At 39.5% G+C, this 23,496-nt stretch overlaps 1 protein-coding gene across 1 annotated transcript in view; it reads right to left on the bottom strand.

Moving 5' to 3' along the window:
* Positions 1–12,806: 12,806 nt before the first annotated feature.
* ATP6V1A (ATPase H+ transporting V1 subunit A) overlaps positions 12,807–23,496 on the bottom strand; it is a 59,932-nt gene continuing 49,242 nt past the window's right edge. Inside the window, 2 exon segments of the mRNA XM_071220621.1 lie at positions 12,807–15,207; positions 19,055–19,226. Coding sequence (XP_071076722.1) covers positions 15,115–15,207; positions 19,055–19,226 — 265 coding nt within the window. The 3' untranslated portion in view covers positions 12,807–15,114.

Genomic DNA, 23,496 nt, shown 5'->3' with positions numbered 1-23,496 from the left:
GGGGTAAAAAGAGAAAGGTGAAAGCTGAGAGAGTTCCTACGTCATTTGCTAAAGGTATTGGGTTTCTAGATTTTATTTCATTAAACTGTGAATTATTTAAATCCACCTTGAACCAATTTCTAAAATGGAATGTCTTACACTGTATTATCTAATGTAGCACTATAACCTATGTTGTTGAATAAATAAACATACTCAAATCTGACCCCTCCCCATCCCTTTTTGTTAATGATATCTATTAACCTCACGATTTTAGCATTGCTATTTGAAGTAGAAATGCTTTGTTTTTACAAAGATATAAGCCAATGTTTTCTAATAAACTGTTGATAGTGTAATTAAATTCAGAAATCATTAAACAGGTTGAGACAGTGTTTTCCTTTATATAATTCTCTTCCTGGAAAGTAGACATTTAGAAACTACTTATCTATTTTATTGAATCTAATAGGCCACAGGAGTATTATTTTTTTAAATCTTTAGTGAGGTCATTTACAATTTAGTAGTTATAATTCATGGATAAGTGCTCTAATTCTGCCTTCTAAAGATAAGTATATAAATTGTGCCCATTGTGAGTAGAAACCAATGCTAAATATATATAAATTGTAAAATACAAAGTATTTTTATGTAGTTATGTTCATTGGAAGCAGAGAAGAGAATACTAGTGTCAGTGAGTATCTTGTGTTGGACCACACAGTGGTGCATGTAAAACAAAGTACAACCCCTGGAAAACAGCATCTACGTATGATTCAGATCCTCGGACAGATGAAAGGCATAGAAAAAAAGATGTGGAATTGAATTTTCAATTTACTCAAAATGAAGGCTACAATTGGAAGGCCACCTTTTATCTTTTACTTATTTCATTTCTTAATTAGCACCATTTATTGAATTTATTGGGGTGACATTGATTAATAAAATTATGCAGGTTTCAGGTATATAATCCTATGATACATCACCTGCATATCATATTGTGTGTTCACTACCCCAAGTCAAGTCTCCTTCCATCCCATTTATCCCTGCCTTTACACTCTCCTTGAAGACATTGTTTTAGTGAGATCTTCTCAAAACAAAATGCTTGATTGACCTTATTCAATATGGCTGGAAAAGTCAGTAGTCATTTCTATTCAATTAGAGCTTTTGTGGAAGAGAAAATAGTACAGAGGGAGGAAGTGGACAGTAATGTGTTTAGTTCAGTTCCCTAGAAGGTGAGCCTGAGAGAGATTCCAGTGAAAGAGACTTACTTATTGAGAAAGAGCTGTTGGGGTGAAACTTATAAGGGAGGGAGGGAAGAAGAAGAGAAGTAGTCACTGATGTGGATGCAGCTGAAGTCTGTCCTCAGTCTGAATGTCATTACAGACTTGTCCCACCTTGAGGCAAGAGGACTGGTCATGGATACCCTCATATCGTCTTGTGACCATTGACAGGTGTGGGGGCAGACACAGAGCACTTAACCTTTCAGGCATTGCCAGATGTGGCCCCTCCTGTTGGTTTAGGCTAGTTTCAGTGCAAATGTACTGCTGTGAGTTCTTAGCAGCTAACACTCAGCTGGAGGATGGATGAACTGGACTGGTAAAGGGGCTACAGGCAGTTCACCAACAGGGTCAACTACAGGTAATACTTCTATTTGTGTTCTTTTTTATTTTATCCTAACACCTCACCATTTACTTCAATTGCATATTTTAACTCTAGAACATTTTTGGTACTAATCATGAAAAATAAAACTATTATTTATTTATTTACTTATTTTAACTTTATTATTTTTTTTGTTGATACTATTACAGATGTCTCCATTTCCTCCCTTTGCCCACCTCCACCCAGCCCCTGCCCCCACCTTCCCTCTGGCCATCCCCACACTGCTGTCTGTGTCTGTGGGGCATGCGTATAGGCCCTTTGGCTAATCCCTGCACCTTCTTTCATGCAGTCACCCCTCCCTGCTTCCCTGTGACATCTGCCAGTCTGTTCCATGTATTCATGCTTCTGGGGTTATTTTTGTTCATCAGTTTATTTTGTTCATTAGATTCACAAATAATTGAGATCATATGACATGTGTCTCTCTAATATTTAAATGCCTTTTTATTTAGCATCTGGGTGATTACCTAATGATTTTAAAAAGCAAAATAAAAAGTTTAAGTTAATTTTCATATGAGTCACTAAAAGTCTTCAATCTAATTAAGGCAATTGGGTGGTTACCCTTAACCAAAGTCTTTTAGTAAAATGGAAATGGACTTAAAAATCTGGCTCCAGTGTACACTGGCTGTATGACTGTTTGCAAGATTCTTCTATGCTTCTCATCTACTTTTTTTATCTGGAAAAAAGAGGAATATGACCACAGTAACTCCTTCTTAGAGATGTTGTGAGGTTTAAAGAATATGGGATGGGCTTCCATTTCTAGTTCTGGTCAGAGGGTGGGCCATATAATTGGACAAACCTTCCCACTAAGATTAACTACAAAAGCATGGTTATAGTTTTCAAAAATCTGCAAATCGTAAGACAGCTAACAAGATAGTAAGAATTATCAGGCCAATGTCTAAGGAACCCAGAAAAATGAATGAAGTAATGAAGCTGCTTTTGCCCTGGATCTAGCCAAACCCTAAGTTTTCACTTTCAAGGCCTGGTGAGGAGAACGACAGAAACAAAGTCCCAATGTAGAGAGTCTAATGGGAAACCACCTTCCCATTAAGCTGGTTGTGAATTTGAAGAAAATATGTCCCAGGCTCTCACCTACAAGAGATTAGAAGGTGGGTAGAGGAGCACGTACCTGAAAAGTTTTAACTGTAAACCAACCGTTATACTGCTTTGCAGACCATATTAACTAGGTGTTCCAATGACACTTCAAATTGTGAATTTAGTTTAAAGTCATTCTGGAAGTCCTTTTTTATAGGAGAATCCTAGCTAATAAATATGCAATGAATGATAAAATTGGGTATCTGTGAAATCATGGATCTAGACCTGCACTCTTCGATATAGTAACCACTAACCAAAATTCGCTATTTAAATTTAAATTAATTAAAATTAAAATTTACTTCCTCAGTCACACCACCACTCTGCAAGTACTCTTACTGACCATGAAAGGTTGTCCCACACTCGGACAAAGGGGAAACAGACTGCCAGAGCAGAACAACTGATGATATTTTAAGTGTGAGATAATTGTTAGAGCAAAGTTCTCAGGATATAAAAATGATAATAGAATAGATATGTTTTAAAGCTCTAGAAAGAAGTATGTATATAGGTACATTTAGTTAAACATATTATGTGGCTGTAATTCAGGAATTATTTTCCAAAAAGAGTAAGCCCATCTTTTTTTGCTTGCTTCTGTCATGTTTATGAGTGAGTTATTTTAATGAAATATAATTTTAAAATCTCCAGTATTGATAATGCTTTATGATTCACCAATTTGTTGTAAAGTCAAGGTGCATGTTTCTCCTTCTACTCAATATACGGACTCAACAGTCCATGATTCTGTGTACAAAGTTTCTAGGGATTAGTTTAATGTTCTCACATGAAGACACATTTTGAGGATATGGTATAGCTAGCTAACTCTAATGACATAGGCCATTTTTTTTATGGACAAAGAATTGCAATGAAAGTTATAATCTAATGAATGGAGGGCTCAGATAAGTTGGTTACTGAATTTGGAGTAAAATACAGGTAATGTGGCACATGCAAAATTCCCTTTGGGAAGCCCAAGAGACACACCAAAGAAACACAGCAACTGCAGAGGTACATTGTGTTATTTTTTACTTGAGCAACTCTATAAAATACCAGGGGGTTATTTAATTGTGGTAATCACAAAAGAGCGTAGTATGAGTGAACTCTCATACTTACCTGGCAGTAATTTAAACAAAGTAATACCAATAGGTGCTGCTACAGGAAAGACACATATTCAAAATGGTATCTTGTCAGTTCATTCTATTTAATTTTTAATTTTTTGACTAGGTATCATTCACATGATTCAAATGCCAAGAAATATATTTTATTTTTGAATTAGTCACTTCCTGAAGAGTTTTGTATTTGATGATGAGTTTCTATATGAGATATGGCCAACATTTATTTGGGGTCTTTTTAAAAGTATTCAGGTCTTGGCTGGGTAGCTCAGTTGATTACAGCATCATCCCTGAGACACCAAGGTTTCAGGTTTGATCCCTAGTCAGGGCACATGCAAGAATTAACTAATGAATGCATAAATGAGTGGAACAACAAATCAATATTTCTCTCTCTCTCTCTCCCCCCTGCTTCCTTTCTCTAATATCAATAAATAAAAAAAAGTATTCAGTAAGCACTTAATTTTAATAGGCACTAAGACAATCAGTCCAGCTTTTAATTTACAAGCATGTTGCTAAAATTTCTGGTTTGAAGACTACCTTCATGATTTTTGCCATATCTTCTTATTGCCTGTATTTTTTTTGCACTTAATATTTTCCTTTAAAAATTATTCACTAGAAAATATTTACTAGTTTGGCCTCCTCCCTAAACTAGTTCATGAAATCTTGGATATGAGGTACTAAATGTTTACCTCTATGCATTACAATGTATACCATTCACTGGTTTCTCTCTGAAAACCATCTCATGGACTCAGAGCTGTGCTATGCAGATCCTCTTTCCAGGAAAGACTTGGTGCCCAGACTCTAACTGTCAGCTTCTTCTAGGTCAGCTCTGCAGATGCCAGCTCACCAGAGGTCACATCCTCACAGGGCAGCCTGAACCTGGATTCCGGGAGAGGCAAGAGTAATAAGGTCTGGCCGTTTCAACTTGATGCATGTCAGCTCTGATCAACAATACTTGCTCCAGAGCTTCCCTACAACAGTGGCCCAGGTTTTGTCAGGCCAGCTTTATATTTTGATTTTTCTCTAAACTCAATCTTGCTTCTCCCCCCTGCCTTTCTCAAATGTTGATTTCAAATGAACAACATGTACCTCCATCTTCACCTAAGCTTCTGTCTCTGAAGAACCCGCCTGCAGCACCATGCTTGAGGAAATACCGTCCTAAATCATCTTTTAAACAAGTGTCAAACAGTCTTTAGAGACTTTAAAATGCAATTTAAAAAGAAAGTCCATAAGTACAATTTTAAGTGATTGAAGGCAATTTGACTTTTATAAAATATGTCCAAAACTCTTAGTGCCATTTTAAGTCACTTGGAAATGCTAGATGTACTAGCTATTTGAGAGTTGTGACAATTCATGAGCTATTCAGATGATGGTTGAAAATCAAAATATTATCTTAGTGGATTAAAGAAAAAGGAATTTTGAATCCCAATACAAATGCTGTTTTTTAAGAAAGACTTTATTTATTTATTTTTAGAGAGGGGACGGGAAGGAGAAAGGGAGAGAAACATCAATGTGTAGTTGCCTCTGGAATGCCCCCTACTGGGCACCTGGCCTGCAACCCAGGCACGTGCCCTGACTAGGAATCAAACCAGCGACCCTTTGGTTCGCAGGCCATTGCTCAATCCACTGAGCCATACCACCAGGGCCAAGTGCTGTTTTTTAAAAATGGAACTAAATATATCCTTTTTTTTAGAAAATAAACATCCTTACTTGAGGACATGCTTACTGATTTTAGAGAGAGGCGAAGGGAGGGAGAGAGAGAGAGATGGAGAGAAACATTGATCAGTTGCATGCGCCCTGACCAGGAACTGAACCTGCAACCTAAGTATGTGTCCTGACTGGAATCAAACCAGCAACCTTTCAGTTTACGGGACACCACTCCAGCCAACTGAGCCACACTGGCCAAGGCCTGAATTTTATTCTTTTATACTTATATTCATAGACTAAGCCTATGTGTGACAAAATTCAAATACGTCACAAAACTTTTACTTTTTGAAATCACCTGCATATAAAGAAGTAGGCAGAAGACAAACAGCTAGTCACTCAGTAAATACCTGAAACTACTGTAACAGAATCTTTTTTGAAACCCATAGGTATAACAATTATTACTGCTCACATTTTATGATTTAGGAAAACTCTTTCCTTCTGCTAGACTATTCTGAATCTCAGTCAGTCAGCATCCATGAATAAGCAGAGCACTGTTTAAGGTCAGTAACAGGAGACATTTCTCAAAGACTAAATGATTCAGGAAAATCTTATAATACCGAGATTGTGGTAAAACTAGTTAACGTTCAGAGAATGCTTATTTAAATTTGTCTCTTGTGTAACCTTTCCTATCTAAGCATTGACTAAAGATACTTGTTTCTCCAGACTTTCCCCACAGTTAGAATCACCTGGGATGTTTGATAAAGTCACTCTTATACCCTTCCTCTAGAACAGATTCCAATTCAGTTTGGTTTGGTGCATGTCTGGGAACCTGTTATCATTAATACAGCCTCATATGTTTCTCACATTCTGACAAATTTGAGGAACAGCTAATTAAGACGTATAACTTTTAAAACATCAAACCTTTTAACATTTATTGCTGCATTGAGGATTGTGGTATTGTAACAGAGAGGTCTGACCAGATCGCTGGGGAGTGGGGGAACCGGGATCCAGCGCGAGAGGCTGCACTCCTTGGAGAAGAGAGGGGCCGGAAGAAACCCCAAGAGTACAGAACGAAGCAGCAGCCAGGTGATTCCCTACAGCCCAGGCAACAGTAAACAAACTAGCGCCAGTGTGCGTTGCCCTGGTAACGAGAGGCGTGGCGTGACACAGCAGAGGGAAGTGTGCAGGGAGCCTGCGCAGGCTGCCCGGCCTGGGACACGGACACTGTGCCCGTGCACCCAGCTAGAGAAATGTTTAGGCAGGGGAAAACACCGTCCTGTGTGCTTCCTGCGCAGGTGAGATTTTGGGCAGGGTCTTTAAAAATGGAGCACCCATGGAGACTTGCTCTCTTTCTTTGCCTTGGCTAACCTGGTTGGGGGTTGGTACCAGAGCATTCCCAGGCAGGTGGGCCTCGGAGACTGCATGGCCAGGCTACAAGCCCCGCACCTCTCCTTGCGGTGAGAAGCAGCGCAGCGCTGGCGCTGCACGGCCCTACTTGGCCAGGTTTACGGACATACACGCAAGCCATTGACTAAAGGGACAGGAGGCAGTGCTGGGCCTGCGGGCAGTGGTCAGAGGGAAGGGCAGTCTGCCAGGAGTAGGACAGCAGTGCGCCCGGACTCCAGAAGACGCCTGGAGCTGAGCTGTGACCCTGAGCCATGTAAGCCACCTGTATTTCCCAAAGGACGGTATTTTTAAATGGGAGAAGGGATTCCTGGAGCATCCTTGAACTGAGCTGGCAAGGGTTGGGGGCTCTATTTACCTTTGGGTGTTTTAAAGGGAATGAGTTTTGTTTGAGGCAGAAGCCTGTTATTCTTACAAGAGTGTATAGCTTTTAAATAACACACACACACACACACACACACACACTCCTTTCCTTTTTCACCAAACCTCTGCCTCCAGAGTTTATGGGCAGCGGGCAGCAGAACCCCATGCGGCTGTACGGTAACAATACGTACTTATAGACACCCGACTTCGTATTTGTATGTGACTGGATACAGCCCAGTCAGGGAGCCAGTGGCATTCTATGACTGCGTGGTCTGGTTAGTTTCACTCTGTTTGAAGAACACACTATGCCCCAAATCCTGGTCAGCTGTCTGACAGGAAAATTATTGGTTGCGAAAAGAACTGAGAGTTCCTGAATTGAAAAATTCAAATAGAAGGTGTTCCAAGATGGTGGAGGAGTAAGTGTAAGTTAAACTAACCCCCTCCCAGGACCAAACTGGAATTACAATGAAAATATAGAACAATCAACCTGAATAGCCAGCTGAAGACTCGCTGAACAGAAGGCTTACAACCACATTAAGACTAGTAGGGAGACTAGTAGGAAGAGATTGGAAAAGGGCGGGCCTCTCAACCATGTGTGGTGGCTGAGAATCCAGACAGATATTCCAACCTGGAAAGGTCCCCTGTTAGGAGTGTGGGGGTCTCAGTCCCAGCCAGGCTTTCCAGCCCAGAGCACAAGAGCTGGGAAGAGGAGCCCACATAATATCTGGCTGTGGAAATCAGTGAAGATTATGTCCACTAGAGACATGTGTGAGTCTGCTGGAAACCCAGGTGCCCTCTTAAAGGGCCAACACACAAAATTTCTTTCACAACCATTCACCCTGGGCTCTGGTGGAGGGAGGGCGGCTCAGAGCAAACTAGAGTCATGTGAGGAGAGACTGGGTTGTGTGGCCCCAGAAAAAGAGCTGAAGGGACAAGCACCAGGGGTTCCTGTGCTGACTCTCTCCCCACCACCACCTGCAAACACCATCTTTTTGGGTTGAGCACTACCCTCTACATAGCACCAGCTGGGGGAATGCAATAGGCCCACCCTCCGGACTCCTTATTGCTCTGCCCTGCCGAGCTCAGGCTCTCACACGGCCACATCTTGGTTTGGACTCGATAGAGTCTGCTGGCTCATTCCAACAACTCCCTGAAACTCTGCCTCACCACAAAGGCGTGTGGGCACCTGGTGGGTGGCAGCTGGCTTTGGTATACCCTGGTATTTTTAATGAGTGGCCTCAGACCCAGCACTGGCAATGAGCTTCAGTCAGTCTGGCAAACACTACTTGCCCCTATCTGGTGACTCACTGAGAAACTACCTCACGTAACTTGTGTACTGCCAGAGGTTCTTTCAGTGACTGGGCCTAACAAGCAGCTGGCAGATGGAGGCAGGTGAAGGGGGATTTCAGAGTGCCTTGGGCCTTTTGCTGACCTGCCCCTGGGCTCAGTGCTGGTGGAAGCTGGTCTTGGCCCTTCCCATGCACACCCAGGCCCAGCAGAGGCATCTACAAACTGTTGATAACTTTGTAGCTTCAAATGGGTTGCCCAGGACCAGACACAGGCAGCATCTTATAGGGACTTGTAATGGAGTCCCTCCCAAGAGGCCCTAGAACCAACACAACCAGGGGCAGGCTTCAGACAGCATCAGAGCAGGATGCAATTAGCTCCACAAGTGTCACCATCCAAGCTATGGAAGCAACCCAAGTGTCCATCAATAGACAAGGGGATAAAAAAGCTGTGGTACATATGTACAATTAAATATTGCTGGGCCATGAAAAGTGACGAAACCTTACCATTTGTGACAGCATAGATGCACCTAGAAGATATTATGCTAAGTGAAATAAGTCAGTCAAAGACAAATACCATACGATGTCACTTATCTGTGCAATCTAAAGAATGTAAAGAAATAAGCAAAACAGAAACAGACTCAGAGAAAGAAGAGACTGATGGTTGCCAGAGGTGAGTGGGGTTGGGACACTGGATGAAAAAGGTAAAGGGATTGAGAAGTACAGAGTGGCAGTTACAAAATAGTCATGGGGATGTAAAGTACAGCATAGGAAATAGAGTTGATAATATTGTAATAATTGTATATGGAGCCTGGTACTGAAAATATTGGGGGGACACTATGTAAAGTATATGACTGTCTAACCACTATGTTTATACCTGAAACTAATACAAAATAATATTGAATTAAACTGTAATTGAAAAAAATGAAATTAAAAAAATAGCAAAGAACTCTTAGTGTAAAAAAAGAAAAAAAAATCTATCACCCCTACTAGAAAAGTACATTAAATAATCAAACAAAAACTTGATTTTACTTAGTAGAATTTGAAAGCATTTTAAACCACTACATATGTATAATTCTTAGTGCAAAACTACTTGAAATAAACAGAAATCCCTTAGGTGTAATCCTTTTTTTCTAAAGTTATTATTTAAGTATGACATGCATACAAATGCTTGAATCATGAGAGTTTCCCAAACGAACACACCATGTAAGCAGGACCCACACTAAGAATCAGAATGTTACCAACACCCCAGAAGTCCCCGTACGCCAGCGTCCTGTGGTTAACATCCCGTTCCCCACCATTCGTAACTGCCGTCCTGACTTCGAACACCATATATTTTTATGGTTTTGAATTCTACATAAATGGAATCATATAGTATGTATTTTGTTTGGCTGCTCTTACTAAACATTAAGTGTGAGATTTAAACACGTTGTTCCATTAACTCTCATTTCTATATAGTATTTTATAATTTACTCATCCACTCTTCCAAACTACCATTAGGCAGTCCCCAGCTTGAGGTATTACAAATAGTGCTGCTATGAACATTCTGGTTTGTGTCTTTTGATAAATATGTATCTATTTATTCCTATTGTGTATAGGCCTAGGAATGGGATTCCTACATCCCTAGGTATTCCTAATTCAGCTTTGCAGATCCTACCAACATAGTTCTCCGAAGTGGTTATGTGAATTAACACTCTGGTCAGAGATGTATGACAGTTTTCCTTGCTCCACATCCTCACCAGCACTGGGTGTTCTGTCCTCTCCACTGTAGTTCTTCTCATGTGCATGAAATGGTATCACATTGTAATTTTAATTTGCATTTCCTTGATAACTAGAAGTTGAGCCACTTTTTCATGTTAATGGGTCATTTTGTTAGGTGCCTGTTCAAGTCTGCACCCATTCATCTATAAAGAACTGTCTTTTTTACTTATAGTGCTTTTATATTCTGGATGTAAGTCCTTTGTAACATATTTATTACTGATTATATTCTTGTTCCTCCTCACTTCCATATAATTTTGATTTAAAAATGGCTATTTATTCTAGACTCAGCTTCCTACACTCTGGCTCAGACTGTTTCTCAGTCACACTTTCCATCTTACAGTGTCATCATCATACTGCCCACGACTATCTTGTCTAGCCAGTCTTTTCTCCCCACTTTTCTTCTGGTTACTTTACCTATCTCACATTTATTCAACCCAACTTCTTGGTTCTGAATGATAAATACATGCACAAGGAAGAGATGTACAAAAGATTTAGTGCAGAGACACTAGCAATCAGAAGGCCTGCATTCTTGTATCAGGTTGCTGTGTGACACTGGGCAAATCTCTTTAGACTTCACCTTCCTGTTCTGTATTTAGGAGACAGGTTAGAATAAATGATCAAAATCCCATTAATCTAAGAAGGTGCTTTACTTTCAGGATCATTAAACCCCTCATCTGCCTATTTAGAACCGTAGTTGGTGTGTGTACTCTTTGCTCTTAAAAGAGAAGAGAGATTCTATTAAAAAAAAAAAAAAAAAGCGTCTTTTCAGCCCTGGTGGTTTGGCTCAGTGGATTGACACTGCCTGTAGACCAAATGTTGGCTGGTTTGGTTCCTGGTCAGGGCACATGCCTGGGTTGTGGGCCTGGGAGAGGCACCCAATCCATGTTTCTCTTTCACACTGATTTTTCTCTCCCTCCTTTCCCCTCTCTCTAAAAATAAATAAAATCTTTTAAAAAGTCTTCTCAGTGTCCAGTTCCTTTTATATGGTGCTTCCTTATTTTGCAGAATAATAGCTTTTCAGTCACTTACTGAGTGATGTCATCTCCCCTACCCTTACTTGTTAAGGAGCCGGAAGCAGTTGCTAGTAGTGCCCTACATAAATCTCCTTGGCTGTTACTACCATTTCAAATGCACACAGGTTTGCACCCAGTTGCAGAGGGTTTTCTGTGGCCATCAGTGCCTGATCTACTTATGTGCACATGCTGGGCCTTGACTCTTGAGTCTTTGTGGGAACAGCTTTCCATAGATGATCGACAGGTGCTGGCCATCAATGACTGATGGAAGTACTCTAGCTCCCTTGCATCCGAAGTGGGATAACTGAGGGCATATGCTTCACTCACTCCTAGACCACCATGGCAAGACTGTACTCAATAGTCCAAAGTATTGACTTGCACAATAATGAACTTTTATTGGCTTCCTCCAATGCTGTCTCAATTTTCTACTACCCTACTGGTGTTTCCAATAATCACCTCCCAAATAAACTGCCTGCCTTCAAATACCATGTTTTGCCATGTATAATGTGTATGTTTTTGCCCAAATTTTTGAAGGAAAAGTAAGGATGTACATTGTACATGGGTGGTACCTGAAATACCTTGTATCTGTTCTTGTGTTTTGTAATTACTTGTTACATAAAATTTCTTGTATCATGTTAAAAAATTGCTAAAATTCCTTTATAATACAAAAAACAAGTGTCTAAATGTAAATAAATAAAAAATTGAATTAACAAATTAGAACAGAAGATATTTTTCCTGAAAGTTTGGGCCAAAAACATGGATGCACATTATACACGGCAAATATGGTACTTCCGTCTGAGTCAACACCTGGGGGAATGAAAGGACCAGGTGGCCCTTAGAACATCTCCAGCAGCATTTTATCACACCACACCTGAGGAAGTGGGTGCCCTTCTTTGTGCTTATGTTGCAGCAATACCTTAAAACTAAGAAGGTATTAGGATATTACCAAATGGACTAAAAATTACCCAAACATTCTATAATAAGTTTTCTCATGAATTTTAAAATATTTCTCTACATAAACTTGGCCTTCAATAGTAATAGAGTTGTTCACTCCACACTGCTTCTTTACTTCCTTGAGAATTGTTGAAAAATACATGTAAGGAAAAAAAATATATGTCCCAAGTAACATGTTGCTACATTGATCTTAAATACTTTGGCTTACAAAATTATGAATTACAAGGCCTTTGTTCATTTACCAAAAACAGAAGTGAGTACCACTGATATCCTTTATTTTATGTGTATTTTTACAAACCATTTACTTCTTCAATTTAAAACAATGTTCAGAATGGCCTGTGTACTATACTATATTTCCAAATCACAGTGTATATGATTATAGAACTTTGGGCAGTCTATAGTGAGGGCCCCAATTCAATTCATGGTCTTAAGTAACAATCTGTAAAGAAAGGGAGAAATAAAAAATTTGAAAATCATACTGAAAACATCAAGTCAAAATACAACAAAGTGGCATGTTTTCTAAGAGATCATGACACGTACATACACACACAAACAAAATAATGTTAATTTAAATCCACATTTTATTCTTTCATAGATTTTAATAATTATACACAACTTTTCACATAAATAAGAGTGAAATTTCTAGGATAGGAAGGCTACACACACACATACATATGATCTCTTCTATTCATTTTTTTTTTTAGGATGGAAGGAAATTTCCAAAGGGTACAATGTGTGAGACTTAACACTGGAAAAATACATATGAAACTTGTTTAACTGGCTTCACTTAGGACCAGGTATAGCACAATAATAAATACAGATCTGCATCATTTAAAAAAGACTGTTGCGATTTTAACACATTCTTACTAAAGAAATATGAGCAGTGACCAGTCTGAAATTCTACAACATTTAGGTGAAGGGGCACTTAAAATGTACATCTGAGCATAGTTTCTCTAGTATTTTCACATCCACACATCAACATTCCAAAAAAGGAGTAAAAATGTATACTGCTAATTCAGAACTACAAAAAACCAAACTATTCAACCTTTCTTCATTATATCATTCATTACCATCACAATCCTAGTTTGTGGGTAAGTTTAAGGTAGAAATAGAAAGTTTTTGAAATTCTTTTAATATCCACTGATCTTAGGGCCTCTGGGTAGGAGGCCACATTGGAAGAAAACTGATTAAGCAGCATCACTAAATCCACATCTCTACAAATCATTGCAAAATTTGTATCTTCCAGTGTTCTGAAAGGTTACAAAAAGTATGGAAGAATATCTCTCCCGAGGAGCAGGCCACTGCACGAACATGCAATATGCAAGGATTTAAACAAACTATAGCTGGATATTGACCTCATCTTTCCTTAACAAACCAAAAGAAATAAATTCCCTAAAAATTTAAACAACATATTAAGGCATAAAATAAGTACTTTCTTTATGCTCCACATTTGGGTATTTGAGACTGCTGGCATGCTTGCATGCCCTCTCCTCCTCCCAAAGAGGACACGATGCCGCCAGCCCGTATTGTTCAGAAAAGAGATTAACAGGAAACCGTTGCTCTCACAGCTGTTCTGTGGTGTGCCTTATTGTACAATATAGAACCAGAAAGTATTAGTTTAAAACATAAACTTAAAAGACAGGACAAAATGATCTTTTTCTCACATGACCCAGATTCTGCTATCAGCAGATACCACAATTAATTTCATCCCTATTAAACCGAATGGAAACCATTATGCTGCTATGGCTACAGTATTCTGAGAACTTTTTTGAGACAATGAATCAAAACCCACAAGAATGAAAGTATTATTTTCTATAATTGGTAAAGTGGTTGTTCAAAATTTGGTAAGCAAACAAATATACAAACATGTGACATGTCATTATCTTGTAAAAGCATAATGCTACTCTGGTCCCAAGAATCACTATAGCCCAGCTGGTCCTTAAAAATGTGCAAACAGCCTACTACTAAATATCTCCTTTGTGACATTTTACAGCTATCAGACTGCCACATGATTCTTAGAAGCTTAGGCTTCTAAGATGTTTGAGAAAAACAAAGAGGGTACAATGTCGATCAATCTCTCAGTGTTTGTTCTAAACGTAATTTAAAAAAGAATTTCCTAGTAATGCAGAATGGTCCTTGATACTGCATTTTTCCTGGTGAACAAAGTAAGGTTTAACAAAATGATGTTAATCTAAATATGGCCTGTGGCTCCTTTTCCACTGTTTTAAAGGGTACTGATTCGTGTATTGTACTGAGCCCCACAAATGCCTATTTTCAAAACAGAGTTCCCAACAGTTTCCCATAAATATTCCTTATTTATACTAGGGAAGCAGTGCTTAATTGGAACGTTCATTCATTCATGTTTTTTTAAAAGCAAATTATGTCCTGGAGGAAAGTAGATACTTAGCAAAATGCTAAGTTGCAAATAATCTTGCCATGTAGATAGATATCAAGTCATTTCACAAAGTACCTATCAAAATGTTTAGAAATCTGGCCTTTCATCCCAAATCCATTGCAAAGAGAACACATGCAATAGTCCCGTTTACAATTTAATGGAGACTAAGAAAGGGTGAACCTAGGACAAGGAGGGACGTCACCCTGCATACAAATTTACAGCAGTGTAGTTAGTGTATATCATATTTACTACATTTACCACTTCAGAGAAAAGATCAGGAGGTCCTTCAAACACCGGAACAAAGGAATGTTCGTTTTATGTAAGACCTACCAAATAAACAGGGAAACGAATGATAACACACATAGGCACTAGTCTCAAAGCCACACAATAAAGAAGCAAAGGATTTGAGATGGGAAATTTAGGAAAATATACATATATGAGAGCTTGCTGAGGAAAAGGGGGAAAGAATCACAGTTCTAATCTTCAAGGCTACGGAATGCATTCTGCATATCTTCAAGAAGTTGTGCATAGTCGGCCTTGACCTTTGCCTCACCATCTTTCACTGGATCCTAAAGAAAAAACATTACAGAATTCAATTTACCTTTGGAAAATAACTTTCAGAACATGTAAAGTAAGTTACTTATATTTAATATATTTTGAGTACTAGGTTAATTGAGGTACACTGGTAAGCAACAGGCCAAGAGTGAAAATTATCCTTATTTCCCTTTTTTCCTTTAAGGGTAGAAATGTATAAATGGAATAATACCCCAACTAAACAAAAAGAAGAAAAAATATTTCACTATTGTATTTTGCCTGCTAACTGTATTCAATGACCAATGGATTTATGCTCAACAGTATGCAAAATATTGGGAAATTATATGGCATCACATATTAGATGCATTTCACTGCATGTGTAGAAGTATGATTAGAATTTACTATTCCACATCTGATAGTGTCACACTGATACAGGGAAGTAAAATTTCTCAAATAATCTTAAAATGCACTACATTTAAAATCCTTATGGAAAGCAACTTAAATGAGTAACAGGTATAAAAAAGACTTCAAAATGTTAGGGCTCACAATCATTCCACTTCTGGGAATGTATACTAGGAAAATTCACAAAACTAACTACAAGAATAAAATTGTTCATACCACCAACCAGAAATTTCCTAAGTGCCTAAGAATAAGAAAATATTACTCTCCAGCAACAAAATAATGCTATAGAAAAAATTTAATGACATTAAAAAGCAACTCTGATGTTAATTTTATATCATGTGCATGTAAATAGAAAACAGTTACCATCTTTAATCACAATACCACATCACTATTATTACATGTATTTTTATCCTGTTCCTATATTCAATTTTTAAAAATGAAATTTGCATCAATTACATACAGAATTTCTTTGCAACCTTTTTCCCTCATTATACCATAAGCATTTCCCCATGTCTTTTTTTTTTGATATATTTATTGATTATGCTATTGCAGTTGTCCCTTTTCCCCCTTCAGTCAACTCCATCCTGCCCACGCCCTCCCTCCCACATTCCCCCCCTATAGTTCATGTCCATGGGTCATAGTTATAAGTTCTTTGGCTTCTACATTTCCTACACTATTCTTACCCTCCCCCTGTCTATTTTCCACCTATCATTTATGCTATTTATTCTCTGTACCTTTCCCCCCTCTCCCCCTCCCACTCCCCTATTGATAACCTTCCATGTGATCTCCATTTCTGTGGTTCTGGTTTCTGTTCTAGTTGTTTGCTTAGTTTGCTTTTGTTTTGGTTTTAGGTGTGGTTGTTAATAACTGTGAGTTTGCTATCATTCTTACTGTTCCTATTTTTTATCTTCTTTTTTTTAGGTAAGTCCCTTTAACATTTCATATAATAAGGGCTTGGTGATGATGAACTCCTTGAACTTGACCTTATCTGAGAAGCACTTTATCTTCCCTTCCATTCTAAATGATAGCTTTGCTGGATACAGTAATCTTGGATGTAGGTCCTTGCCTTTCAGGACTTGGAATACTTCTTGCCAGTCACTTCTTGCCTGTAAGGTCTCTTTGGAGAAATCAGCGGACAGTCTTATGGGAACCCCTTTGTAGGTAACTGTCTCCTTTTTTCTTGCTGCTTCTAAGATTCTCTCCTTCTGTTCAATCTTGGGTAATGTAATTATGATGTGCCTTGGTGTGTTCCTCCTTGGGTCCAGCTTCTTTGGGACTCTCTGGGCTTCCTGGACTTCCTGGATGTCTATTTCCTTTGCCAGACTGGGGAAGTTCTCCTTCATTATTTGTTCAAATAAGTTTTCAATTTTTTATTCTTCCTCTTCTCCTTCTGGCACCCCTATAATTCGGATGTTGGAACGTTTCAAGATGTCCTGGAGGTTCCTAAGCCTCTCCTCATTTTTCCGAATTCTTGTTTCTTCATTCTTTTCTGCTTGGATGTTTCTTTCTTCCTTCTGGTCCACACCATTGATTTGAATCCCAGTTTCCTTCCCATCACTATTGGTTCCCTGTATATTTTCCTTTGTTTCTGTTGGCATAGGCTTCATTTTTTCATCTGCTTTTCGAACAAATTCAACCAATTCTGTGAGCGTCTTAATAACCAGTGTTTTGAACTGTGCATCCGATAGGTTGGCTATCTCTTCCTCACTTAGTTGTATTTTTTCTGGAGCTTTGAAGTGTTCTGTCATTTGGGCCATTTTTTTTTTGTCTTGGCGCGTCTGTTACTTTAAGGGGCGGAGCTTTAGGTGTTCACGGGGCGGGGTAACGCTGGTTGCTGCGCTGTGACACTGTACGTGGGGGAGGGGCCGAAAGGGAGCAATGGCGTCTGCTCCACTCTCCACTGGGTTTCAGCCACTCCCTCTGCTTCCCACAATCAAATTGGGCCCCTCTGGTGCTGGTTCCCGAGTAGGTGGGCTTGTGCACACTCTAGGCCCCTGTGGGTCTCTCCAACGACCTCTCCTGTGAGGCTGGGAGTCTCTCCTGCTGCCGCCCCAACCCCCACGGGCGTTTTCAATCAGAGGTTTGAGACTTTATTTCCCCTGCGCTGGAGCCCTGGGTTACAGGGACTGCTTTGCTCCCGGCTGTTTGTCTGGTTTATCTGTGCGCAAATGTGTGGCCATGGGGTGCTACCCGAGCTCTGCCTGCCCCGTTCTCCACCACTGTGAGTCCGGCCCTCTCGGTTTATCTGCGCAAATGTGGGGCCGCAGGGTCTGCTAGTGGTCAGACTGCCTGCCCCTTTCGTCCCACACTCCGCCAGTCTCAGTCCCGCCACGGCAACTCGAGTCCTCTCCGCCCCGGCTGCCCATCTCTGCCCCTCCTACCGGTCTGGATGAATGTTTATTTTTTATTTACTTGGTGTCGGACTTCCTTGCCATTGGATTTTCCGTCAGTTCTGGTTGTGCGAGGAGGCGCAGTGTGTCCACCTACGCCGCCATCTTGGTTCTCCCTCCCTATGTCTTTTTAATACTTTGAAAAAAAGATGTTAATGCCTTCATAATATTCTTGTCATATGTACATGTTGTACATATGCCATGTACAGGTGCCATGTTGTACTGTTCACTCTTGGGGGATGTTTAAGAAGTGTGATAAACAACCACACACATACACACACACACCTGAATCTATATCTGTATCTCCATATGAAAATATGATTATTACCTTGGACTGTATGCTTTGAAGTAGAATGACAGAACTCAAGGGTATGATTATTTAAAAATTCTTGATACAGTGATGTATCTATTGTACAGGTTTACTTTCAACCTGTAGTGCAGCCAACCATATATATAGTGACAGAGTGATAAATATGCAACACACATTCACATAATCATTCTCAATTTCTCATAGGTAATTAGTACATATACTTGGATATTATGACTTAATATATAAAATAAACACATTTATTATATAATTCATAATATATAATACATATTTCAACTGATAAAATATTTAAAAACAAACTTACACATTTGAGTTTCTACTGATAATTTCATTTAATTATCTATTTATGTCAGTGGACTTTCAGAAGAATTACAGTCCTTTTAAAAGTTAAAAATATTATGTAATAGGACACTAAAAAGAAGTAAACAGCAGAAGTCATTTCAGATGAGCATAGGGTTTGGACATTAACAGGCAGCTGAGGTAAAGTAACTGCTGTTCAGCAATGATTTTAGCGTTAAACTGCCTGGCATTTAAGACAAAAAGGAAAACATATCAGCATTTATTTTAGACATGACACTATCACTTTTATCACTAGAATTCCTATTTGAACATAACTTTGAGATCTGTCCTGGTTTTACATAACCTGAACATGTGTGAAAATGATAACTGTACGTTTCATACTCCAGGTTCAGGACTCAAATAGATAAAAAATGAAAAAGAAACATTTCCCACTAAAGTAAGTTACAGCAGAAATTACTATACCTTAAATTTCATGGAGGAAAGTTTATAGAGGATCTCCCCCATGTGCTCACGGATAATGGACCATGTGATTTTATTGTCACTCTGGGCAGTGGTTTCAACAGCTCTGCGAGCCATATCATAAAACGCAATCATGTTGGACAGCATCCCTACTGTCTTGTAGAATGGGCAGAACCTAGGGTTAAAAATGCCAAAATAATGAACAAAAACAAAATCCAAAGCAGGTTCATGCTTTACATAAAACTTTGTAAAATATGAGAGTATTAGCTTCTATTTAAATATGAAGACTACTTTTATTTTTTGGATGATATATAAGGAATGAAAAAAAACAGTGGAAAAGACCAGTTTTAGAAGTAAGATGTCTAAGAATATGGAATGGATGGTAGATGGAGAAATATATTCTTTTTTTAATATTCAGGGTGATGGGTTGAGGGGGAGGGGGTAAAAAATGAAGACAACTGTAATTGAACAACAAAATAATTAAAAAAAAAAAGAATTGTTTCAATAACTGGACTGAAAAAAAACAGGGTGATATTTACTTTTCAGGAACAATTAAACAGCACTGTTATAATCTAATTTCTCTGAGGTTGTACATGATGTTAAAGGAGTAACCCAAACAGTCGGATATGGATAACTGAGTTGTAAAGACTCCCTTGTGATAGCAGGGTAAGATATAATGAATAAGAGAACAGGGAATAGCAATTTCCGAAAGTTAACAGGAAGCCCTTTTTCTACATTGAGTTCATTTTCTTCTACATTCAGTTCATTTTCATCTACACATCTTTTAATAATGAAGACTGTCAAGCAAATATTCAACTGAATTCATCCACCTTCTTGCCAACTTTCTGATGCATTTAAACATATTTGCATACACAGTTTCATACACAGTCTTGTCACACTTTTTCCAAAGAACGTTCCCCTAGTTGAGTTATGTTTGGATAGTTGCTGGAGCTTCTTAAGTTTCCAATATAGATTTTTGAGGCTTACTGATTATATTGTCGTATTTTCTGCTTGTCCTACATTTTGGAAATCCTTCTATTTGTTTAGTTTCCTCTTCAGTCTTATATAAAGCCAAATATGACTTGGGGTGGGGAAGCCAGCCTGTAGGGAATGGGCCAAATTACCAAAGAAATGGAAACACTTAAGAAGCCATGTTAATAGCAGACGCAAAAATTGAAAAAGCAAGCACTGAGCAGGAGTAGCAGGGGCTGAAGGGCACATCACATATCAGGAACTTTGGTAGAAAGATAAACAATAGACTTGTGTGAAATAAGGCAGGAAAGTAAAATGTAATTTATGAAGAGTAGAAGAGGCAAGGGCAGTGCTGAGATGTAGTGAGAAAAGTTCCTGAAGGAGGTGATGATTCCCCACCCAGGCCCTGCACACTAAGCCACAATCTAATCTAATTAAAGATGGTTGGATGAGTTTTTTTGCTTATTTGTCATAGCTGGAGAAGACAAGAGGACATACTACAAGAGGACATATTACATTGTGACATATCTGCTATAAAAATAAAAATGTTTTTTAATGTAGGTGGTTCCTTCTTCAAAACTTGATAGAAAATTCTCAAGTAAAAAAGGATGACAGTATTTCCAGTTAAGATGGTGGAGTAGGTAAATGTGGTACTTACATCCTGCCATGACCACATCACAGTAACAACTAAACTACAGAACAACACTTATTCAGAACCGCCTGAAATCTAGCTGAATGGAAGTCCTACAACTAAGGATCTAACGAAGCCCTGTAGAGATGGGTGGGAGGGACATATATACCCATATTGTGTGCGATAAAAAATTACAGGGAATTCTCTGCTGTGGAAGGCCTCCCGGAGGAGCAAGGGGTCCCAGTCCCACACCAGGACACCCAGGGCAAGGGTTCCAGTGCTGAAAAGGGAAGTTCCCATAGCTGCTGGCTATGAAAATCAGCAGGGATTCTAGCTCAGTGAGACAGAGGTTTCCTAGAATCCCAGACATTCCTCTTAAAGGGCCCACACAGACTTACTCAGGTTCACTTGCTCTGAGCTCCAGCACTAGGGCAACGGCTTGAAAGGTGCCCGGGACATACAGGAAGGAACTGAATTGTCTGGATTCAGGGTGAGGGCTGGAGGGGCAGCTTTCTCCCAGACAGAAGTGCTGGCAATGGCCATTGAGCCTCTGCTGAGTCCTTTCCCCAAAAAGCCAGCAGGTGGGTGCCAAAATTGAGTCTCTATCCACCTGGCTTACATGTTCACTTGACTTGGTGGATTCCCTAAGACCTTACCCCACCCAACTTGCTGGCCTACCCAGCTGCTTCCAGTGGCTTTTCCATAAAAAATGGCCTTGGCTCACGTTGCAATCTTAGCAAGATCTCTCAAAAGTTCATAAACCCCCAAAAAGCAGTCTCTAGCTTGGGCCTGTCCATACTCCTAAGTGGTCCCCAGGCCTGGCATTAGCAGCAGCTGGTCTCCATTCCTAGCTTGGCCTCTCCCTGGCATCTCCCAGCCCAGCACATGTAGAAGCCACCTGCAGATCACTTTGTAGCTCCAGCCGGGTAGCCTCGGTCAGGGAACAGGCAGCAGCTGACAGCTTAGCCTGCATCTGCCAGGAGGCCCCAGAGCCAGCACACCCAGTGAACTGCTTCAGACTACACTGGAGCACCAGCCAATCACCTCCATGAGCTACACACTCAAGGGGCAAACTCATTGTGGGCCAGTGACCTGCTGAAGTGATTTCTGCTCCATGGCATCATTCCCTGCAGTAGCTCCTCTGTTGTAATCACAGCTAGTCCTCATGGACAATAGGCCTGGGGGTAAATCTCTCTGTAATCAAGGCTCAACTACAACAGAAGGGTGCACACTGTCCGCAAAGGGGGTGCACCCGAAGTGCACAGCTTGGGTGAATGAGAAGGCTGCATCACTGGGCCCACTGGACACCTACTACATAGGGCCATTCTACCAGACTGGAAGATGTAGCAGCTCTATCTAATACAGAGAAACAAACACAGGGAGGCAGCCAAAATGAGGAGACAATGAAACATGTCCCATATCAAAGAAAAGAACTAAACTTCAGGAAAAAAACTAAACAAAATGGAGACAAGCAATTTACCACATGATCTACCAGATGCAGAGCTCAAACATTGGTTATAAGGATGATCAATGAACTTACAACTTCAACAAAGAGATAAAAAAAAAAAACCAAAAACACACACACACAAAACATAAAAATGGAGATAGAAAATATAAGAAAGAGCCAGTAAGAAATGAAGAATACACTAACTGAAATGAAGAATACATTACAACAGGGAATCAATAGAGCACATGAAGCAAAGGATCAAATCAGTGATTAGGAAAGCAGAAAGCAGAAAACATCCAAAAAGAAAAAAGAATCCAAAAAATTGAGGATAGTTTAAGGAGCCTCTGGGGCAACTTTAAGCATACCAACATTCACATCATGGGGGTGTCAAAAGAAGAGAGGGAGTGAGGAATTGGAAAGCTATTTAAAAAAATAATGACAGAAAACTTCCTGAACCTGGCGAAAGATATAAACATACAAGTCCAGGAAGCAGCGAGTCCCAAACAAGATGAACACAAAGAGGCCCACACCAAGACACATCATAATTAAAATGCCAAAGGTTAAAGTCAGAGAGAATCTTAAAGGCAGTAACAAAAAAGCAGTTACTCTCAAGAAACTCCCATAAGACTGTCAGCTGAGTTCTCAACAGAAACTTTGCAGGCCAGAAAGGACTGGCATAAAATATTCGAAGTGATAAAAAGCAACGACCTACAACCAAAATTATTCTACCCAGCAATGCTATCATTTAGAATCGAAGGACAGGTAAGAGTTTCCCAGACAAGGAAAAGCTAATGGAGCTCATTACCACCAAACCAGTATTACAAGAAATGTTAAAGGGTCTTCTTTAAGAGAAAAAAGCTCAAAAATATAAATAATAAAAGGGCAATAAATACATATCAATCAGTAAATACTTTAAATGCAAATGGATCAAATGCTCTAACCAAAAGACACACAGTGGCTGAGTGGATAACAAAACAAGATCCTTACATAGGCTGTTTACAAGAGACTCACTTCAGATCGAAAGACACAAGCACACTGAAAGGAAACAGATGGAAAAAATATTTCATGAAAATAAAAATGAGGAAAAAAAAGCTGGGATAGCAATACTGTTAACAGACAAATAGACTTTAAAACAAAAGGCTAGCCCTGGCTGGTGTGGCTCAGTGGATTGAGTGCTGGCCTGCAAACCAAAGGCCAGTTTGATTCCCAGTCAGGACACATGCCTGGGTTGTGGTCCAGGTCCCCAGCAGCGGGTGTATGAGAGGCAACCACACATTGATGTTCTGCTCCCTCTTTTTCTCCCTCCCTTCCCCTCTCTAAAAATAAATAAATAAAATCTTTAAGAAAAACCACAGTAAAACCCAAAGGCAATAACAAGAGACAACAAAGGACCCA

The sequence above is a fragment of the Desmodus rotundus genome, chromosome 2, assembly GCF_022682495.2.
Source record: "Desmodus rotundus isolate HL8 chromosome 2, HLdesRot8A.1, whole genome shotgun sequence".
Taxonomy (NCBI): Eukaryota; Metazoa; Chordata; class Mammalia; order Chiroptera; family Phyllostomidae; genus Desmodus; species Desmodus rotundus.
This window is presented reverse-complemented; position numbering and strand designations above follow the sequence as displayed.